Source organism: Myotis nattereri (genome assembly GCF_964212035.1).
Source record: "Myotis nattereri genome assembly, chromosome: 15".
NCBI classification, from domain to species: domain Eukaryota; kingdom Metazoa; phylum Chordata; class Mammalia; order Chiroptera; family Vespertilionidae; genus Myotis; species Myotis nattereri.
The window spans coordinates 34,539,755-34,547,588 of record NC_138090.1 but is presented as its reverse complement, the minus strand read 5'-3'; the positions used below and the strand labels follow the sequence as shown (position 1 = coordinate 34,547,588).

At 42.0% G+C, this 7,834-nt stretch overlaps 1 protein-coding gene across 1 annotated transcript; it reads right to left on the bottom strand.

The window, feature by feature from the left end:
• Nucleotides 1–940: 940 nt before the first annotated feature.
• Nucleotides 941–1,288, bottom strand: LOC308531065 (guanine nucleotide-binding protein G(I)/G(S)/G(O) subunit gamma-5-like). The gene has a single exon (XM_081107914.1). It carries the CDS (start codon nucleotides 1,240–1,242, stop codon nucleotides 1,036–1,038), a length of 207 nt encoding a protein of 68 aa, XP_080964040.1. The 5' UTR covers nucleotides 1,243–1,288; the 3' UTR covers nucleotides 941–1,035.
• Nucleotides 1,289–7,834: the final 6,546 nt, after the last annotated feature.

The window sequence follows — 7,834 nt, the reverse complement described above, 5'->3', positions numbered from 1 at the left end:
TTTGTGTGAATTTTTTCTTCCCTATTTCAGGGAAGTTTTCTGTCATTATTTCTTCAAACAGGTTTTCTATTCCTTGCTCAGTTTCCTCTCCTTCTGGCATCCCCTATTATGTGGATGTTGTTTCAGTTCATGTTGTCCCAAAGTTCTCTTAGGCTCTCCTCCTGCTTTTTAATTTTTTTTTTCTAGAAGCTGCTCTGTTTGGGTTTTTTTTTTTTTTCCTACCTTTTCTTCTAGCTCACTGATGCGGTCCTCTGCTTCTTCTAGTCCAGTGATCATCAAACTGCGGCTCATGAGCCACATGCAGCTCTTTGGCCCCTTGAGTGTGGCTCTTCCACAAAATACCACGTGTGTGCGCACACGTACAGTGCAAAGTTGACTTAAATTTTAAGTAAATTTTATTAAGTTAATTTTAGGGAATGTTGTGGAGTGAAAGACGATGTGGTGTTGAGGATTGAGAAAGGTATGTTGAGATGGTTTGGACATATAGAGAGGATGAACAAAAGGAGATAGACAAAACAAGTATACAGTATGAGTGTGGATGGGAGAGTTGGAAGGGGTCGACCTCAGCGAACATACCTCAATCAGATTGAGGATGTTTTTAGCAAAGGCCAGCTTAGGAGTACCCTAATTAAGTTAATAACAATGTACCTACCTATATAGTTTAAGTTTAAAAAATTTGGCTCTCAAAAGAAATTTCAATTGTTGTACTGTTGATATTTGGCTCTGTTGATTAATGAGTTTGCCGGCCACTGTTCTTGTCTACTGTTGATGCTTTGTATTGAGTTTTTCATTTTCTTTTTATACTAAGTATTTTATTTGTATGCTGCTGCCAGTGTATATAAAATAATCATTCTTGTGAAATATAAATTCATGAAAATTCAGAGAGGTACATGTTAAGGACTGACAAAAGCAGAAGTTTGTAGAGTATGGCACATGTTATAGGGTAAGCTTTTTGTACAGGCTTCAATTTTGGCTCTCTTTGAATATTCGCTAGTTCAAGAAAAGTGGTTTAGAACACCTTCAAAATTCATTTTACTACAAAAAGGCACAAACTATCTGGGATCTGAAGGGATTGGTACTTGAAGATACTCTAGTCAACAGGGGGTCATGCTGAGCATTCTGCAGACAGAATTGTTTCAAATCTGCAGCGGCCTGGGAAACCTTCATGTGGTTGAGCCCAGCCTCCAGCTGGAGCTGTTGAACCACTTTCTTCATAGTGGTGAAGCTGGAGGAACCAGACATGGTGCACACGAGTGCTGGGCAGATTGGTCGGTAGCGGGTCGTGTGTCCGCAGGGGCCAGGCGGTGGGGCAGTAACACGAGGGGCGGAGCCTGTATTGAGTTCTTTATAGCAGTGATGCCATTTTTCATTTCATCTTGGTTCTTCTTCATTTCCTCTTGGTTCTTACACATATTGTTGAATTTGTCTTCCATTCTTTTCATCCACCTTATGACCATTTCTCTGAATTCTTTCTCTGACAGGTTGCTTGCCTCCATTTCATTTACTTCCTTTTCTGGTGATGACTGCTTTTCTTTCATATGCAGGCTGTTTCTTTGTCTCCCCATGATCTCTCTTCTCTGGGTGTCTGGTTATGCAGTTCTCTCTCTCCTTTCTGTGAGGAGGTGCAGAGTTCCTCCGAATCTGCATGCTCACACCACTTGGGGACCAGTGTTCCCAGGTTCGCAACTGTTTGCTAGGTGCCGTTGTTGTAGATTCCCGACAACATTTTCAGGCTTCCGACAACATCCACTCTCCCCTTCAAGATGGTGTGGTCTCCGTGTCAGAGCCGGTCGCTCCAGGAGGGATCTCAGCAGCAGTGGAGGCTGCCTGGTCAGGGGAACCCCATCCAGCAATCCCCCACTGTACCCTGGAGTATAGCTGTCCCTCAACTCGCAAACAAACACTCCCCATGCAACCACACACTCTCCCTTCGTTCTCTAACTCACGTACTATCTTGCAGTCTGCCTTCCCATTGGCAGCCATCTTCCTTCCCTCCTGTATTCCTTTGCCCATTTTTTTACTGGATTGTTTGTCTCCCTGGTGTTGAGTTGTATAAGTTCTTTTGGAGATTAACCTCTTATCAGATGAATCATTGGCAAATATGTTCTGTACAGTAGGGATTCATTTTTCATTTTGTTGATGGTTTCTTTTGCTGTTAAGAAACTTTTTAGTTTAATATACTCCTGTTTTTTAAAATTTATCATGTTTCCTTTACCCTTGGAGACATATTGACAAAAAATATTGCTCTGAGAGGTGTCTGAGATTTTACTGCTTATCTTGTCTTCTAGAATTTTTGTGATTTCACAATTTATATTTTTAGTTTATTCTTGTGTACGGTTTAAGTTTGTGGTCTAAGTTCTTTTTTTTTTTTTGTCTGTACTTATCCAATTTTCTCAACACCACTTATTGAAGAGACTGTTTTTACTCCATTGTATGTCCTTGCCCTCTTTGTCAAATATAATTTAATCATACAGGAATGGATTGATTTTTGGGTTCTGTTCTGTTCCATTGAACTATATGTTGGTTCTTGTGCCAGCTTCAGCCTGTTTTGATCACAGTGGCTTTGTATTATAGTTTGATATTTGGTATTGTGATTCTTACAACTTTGTCTTTTTCAATATTTCTGAGACTATTCAGGGTCTTCTTGGAATATTTGTTCTAGATCTGTAAAATATGCCACTGGAATTTTAATAGGAATTGCATTGAATATATAGATTGCTTCTGGTAATATGAACATTTTAATGATGTTAATTTTTCCATCCATCAACATGGTATATGCTTCCATTTGTTTACATCTTCCTTAATTCCTTTCTTCAATGTCATATACTGGTCTTTTAACCCTTTGGTTAAATTTATTCCTAGGTACCTTTTTTTAATGTTGCAATAGTAAATGGGATTGTTTTCTTAGGTTTATTTATTATTGGTGTATAAAATGCCACCAATTTCTATATATAACTTTTGTATCCTGCTACATTGCTGAATTCATTTATTAGATCTAATAGTTATTTTGGTGGAGTCTTTAGGGTTATCTATGTACAATATCATGTCATCTGAAAATAATGGCAGCTTTACTTCCTCCTTTCCAATTTGGATGCCTTTTACTTGTTCTTGTCTGATTGCTTTGGCTAGGATTTCCAGTACTATGTTGAATAAGAATGGTGAAAGTGGATGTCTGTCTTGTTCCTGATTTTAAGTGAAATGCTTTTAATTTTCACCCATTGAGCATGATATTGGCTGTAGGTTTTTTATATATGGCCTTTATTATGATGATCTCTCTATTCCGACATTGCTGACAGTTTTTATCATAAATAGGTGCTGGGTTTTATCAAGAGCTTTTAATGCATCTATTAATATGATCATGCAATTTTTATCTTTAATTTTTTTATGTGATATATTATATTTATTAATTTGCACATTGTACCAGCCTTGCATCCCCAGAATAAGTACCAAGTGGTCATGGTGTATGAACTTTTTAATGTTTTGCTGGATCCGGTTTGCTAATATTTTGTTGAGGATTTTAGCATCTATGTTCATCAGGCATATTGGCCTATAGTTCCTTTTCTTGATTAAAAATTTTTTAAATTTTGACATAATTGCAGCTGTTTCCCTTTTCCCTGCCTTTTGTCCACCTTCACCCACCTCCGCCTTCCCCTACCTTGGCCTTCAACAAACTATTGTCCATTTCCATGGGCTATGCATATATGTTCTTGAGCTAATCCCTTCACCTTCTTTATCCAATCATCCCCACCCACCTGCCCTCAGGCACAGGGCAGTCTGTTCCATGTATCCATGTTTTTCATTCTATTTTGTTCATCAGTTTATTTTGCTCATTAGATTCCACAAATTAGTGAGATCATATGGTATTCTGGCTTATTTCACTTAGCATAATACTCTTCAGGTCTATCCATTCAAAGGGTAAAAGTTTTACCACCCACATAGAATTCCATTGTATAAATATACCAAAGCTTTTGTATACACTATCTGTTGATGGGCACTTGGGCTGCTTCCAGACTTTGGCTATTATAACTAACTAGAGGCCCGGTGCATGAAATTTGTGCGGGGGGGGGGGGGGGGCTCAGCCCAGCCTGCACCCTCTCTCAATCTGGGACCTTTTGGGGGATGTCCAACTCTGCGGATAGGGCCTAAACTGGCAGTCAGACATCCCTCTCACAAACCAGGACCGCTGGCTTCTAACTGCTCACCTTCCTGCCTGATTGCCCCTAACCACTCGCCTGCCTACCTGATCACTCCTAACCACCTCTGCCTACCTGCATGATCTCCTGTAACCACTCACCTGCCTGCCTGAAATGCTCCTAACCATTCACCTGCATGCCTGATCAGCCCTAAAGCTTCTGCCTGCCTGCATAATCGCCCCTAACCACTCTCTTGCCTCATTGCCCCTAATCACTCACCTGCCTGCCTGATTTCCCCAACCACTCGCCTGCCTGCCTTATCATCTCTAACTGCCTCTTCCTGCCTTCCTGATCACCCCTAACCACTCACCTGCCTGCCTGATCGTCCTAATCGCCTCTGCCTACTTGATCACCCCTAATCACCTCTGCCTGCCTGCCTGATCCCCCCTAACTGCCTCTGCATGCCTGATTATCCCTAACTGCCTCTGCCTGCCTGCCTGATCCCCCCTTACTACTCGCCTGCCTGCCTCATTGCCCCTAACCACTCGCCTGCCTGCCTGATCACCCCTAACCCCCTCTGCCTGTCCGCCTGATCACCCTAATTGCCTCTGCCTGCCTGATCAGGCCTAACCGCCTCTGCTTGCCTGCCTGAAAGCCCCTAACCACTTGCCTGCCTGTCTGATCGTCCCTAACCACTCACCTGCCTGCCTGATCACCCCTAACTGCTTGCTGGGGGGCGAGCCATCTGGGGCAAGGGGCTATGGTCATTCTGGTCATTCTGGTTGTTCTGCCATTTCAGTCGCTGGGCTTTTATTATATAGGACTAGTGGCCTGGTGCATGAAATTTATGCATGGGGGAGGGTATGTTCCCCAGACTGGCCTGTACCCTCTCCAATTTGGGATCCCTCGAAGGATGTCCTACTGCCAGTTTACAGGGATTGGGCCTAAACTGGCAGTTGGACATCCCTCTTGCAATCCAGGACTGCTGGCTCCTAACCACTCACCTGCCTGCCTGCCTGCCTGATTGCCTCTAACCACTCTGCCTGCCAGTCTGCTTGCTCCCAACTGCCCCTCCCCTGCTGCCGGCCTGCTTGCCCCCAAATGCCCCCCCACCAGCCTGACCACCCCAAACTGCCCCTCCCGCTGGCCTGCTCGCCCCTACCTTCCCTCCCCACTGGCCTGCTCACTCCAAACTGCCTCCCTGCTGTCCTGATCACCTCCAACTGACCCCCACTGATGGCCTGCTTGTCCCCAACTGGCCCCCATGCTGGTCTGCTTACCCCCAACAGCCCTGCCCCCCACCAGCCTGATCACCCACAACTGCCCTCCCCTCTTGGCCTCTAACTGCCTCTACCTTGGCCCTGCCACCATGACTTTGTCCAGAAGAACATCTGGAAAGTCTCCCAGTCTAATTAGCATATTACCCTTTTATTAGTATAGATGAATTATTTTATAGAATGGGCCTTTTATTACAGATGGTTTGCCATGTATGCATTTTTTCTAAAGAAGTAAAAATTACTTTAAAAAATGTTTCAGGCCGAAACTGGTTTGGCTCAGCGGATAGAGCGTTGGCCTGCGGACTGAAAGGTCCCAGGTTCAATTCCGGTCAGGGGCATGTACCTGGGTTGCGGGCATATCCCCAGTAGGAGATGTGCAGGAGGCAGCTGATCGATGTTTCTCTCTCATCGATGTTTCTAACTCTCTATCTCTCTCCCTTCCTCTCTGTAAAAAATCAATAAAATATATTTTAAAAAAAATAAAATAAATAAAAAATGTTTCAGGAAGACTTTGAGAAATTTACAGTATCTGCTTTTCTTCCAAGAAAGTTGTCACTTTTATGCCAGAGTGAGAATTATTTGTATGCTTTGTATGTCAGCATTGGGCTACTGTGACTGGGGGGCACTTAGCTTGACTTGAGAGTAATTATCTTGCTCACTGGCTAGGAGGGAGGGTGTGTGGCAGAGGAGATAAATACTCGTTTCTGGATTATTCATAGATTGCTGACTTTCTGGATTGATTGTGCAAGCCCCTCCTTTTATTGATGTCTACCTTCTATTGACAGACATCTACCCTGGGAGAGAAGTGAGATGAAACTCTCTTTCTTTTCATTGTAAAAAGCATTTGAATTCCTAAAGTGTGATAAGGCCTCCCAGCCATCCACAGTCAAGGTACACATTTTCATGGAGGATGTTCTCACTCTTCAATAAATCAAAACAATTTTTTCCTTTAATTTAAACTTTCTTCTATAACCGTTTTCTTGTTACTTAAAAGCTAGTTTTTTGAAACTACTTCCGAAGCTTTTCAAGCTGTATATGTCCTTCGAATGAATTTATAAATTAGAATTGAGCCCCGCCAGTGTGACTCAGTGGTTTAGCATTGACCTATGAACCAGGAACTCACAGTTTGATTCCAGGTCTGGCCACATGCCCGGGTTGTGGGCTTGATCCCCAGTATGGGGTGTGTAGGAGGCAGCCGATCAATGATTCTCTCTCATTATTGATGTTTCTTTCTTTCTTTCTTTTAATATATTTTATTGTTTTTTTACAGAGAGGAAGGGAGAGGGATAGAAAGTTAGAAACATCAATGTGAGAGAAACATCGATCAGCTGCCTCCTGCACGCCTCCTACTGGGGATGTGCCCACAACCAAGGTACATGCCCTTGACTGGAATCGAACCTGGGACCCTTCAGTCCGCAGGCCGATGCTCCATCCACTGAGCCAAACCAGTCAGGGCTCATCATTGATGTTTCTATCTCTCTCTCTCTCCCTTCCTCTCTGAATCAGTAAGAATATATTTGAGAGAGAGAGAGAGAGAGAGAGAGAGAGAGAGAGAGAGAGAGGAGTATATATGTTTGTAAATAACAAAACATGTATTTGATGCTCTTAGAAAGGCTTATTTTCTTTCATTAAAACTGTGCAGTATAGGGAACTCCATAGATTCTCTTAATTTGAAGAAAGTTAGAGGGAAAGGTACTAATTCAGAGTTCCTTGGGAAAATGTGTCACTTATATATTTTTTTATGTTTAGTTTTTTTAATCAAAAATTGAAATATTTTCTATTCAGAAAATATATTTGAATCTAAATATCTTCTATAATTTTAACCCTAAGATATCAATTTAAATATTTTAAAAATGGTTGGGATGTTTGTTTGTTTTTAAATAAGTTAGGTTACTGAAGTTCTACATGTTAATGAATCACCTGGGGTAATTTTCTGATTGGAAAATTAAGAATTATAGTCAGAGGAGAGGACATGAGAATTTTTAAAGAACATATTCAATTTACTTTAGAAGCCGAACCTCTCTTATCATGTGACTTGTTTTGTATGTTTGTTAAACTATATTATCACATAAGCATTGCTGCTACTGGAACAAACAGTGACAGTTGATTTGGGTCATTTGAATGGCCACTATCTGTTTTAATTTGTATGTTTGTTTTGATTCTGTCATATGCTCAAACTTCAGTGGAAGTCATGAGAACCTATTGTTTTTGCCTGCTCCCTCCTTTACATTGGAAATACTATTTTTTACTCAGAGGGACCTTAACTTTAATGTAAGGGATTGTTTCCCTTGCCAACTTTTTTCTTCCTTGCCAAGTAAGAGAGTTGTTGTGAACACTTTAGTGATGCCTTCCCCAGGATACTTGCAGATGTGGTTGGGAAAAGTCATTTCATCCCCGACCTTTGCATGTCAGGTGCTGGGGTGC

Bases quoted from the DNA above. Each gene is read 5' to 3' on its own strand.
- LOC308531065 (XM_081107914.1), bottom strand. From the start codon at position 1,242: ATGTCTGGTTCCTCCAGCTTCACCACTATGAAGAAAGTGGTTCAACAG.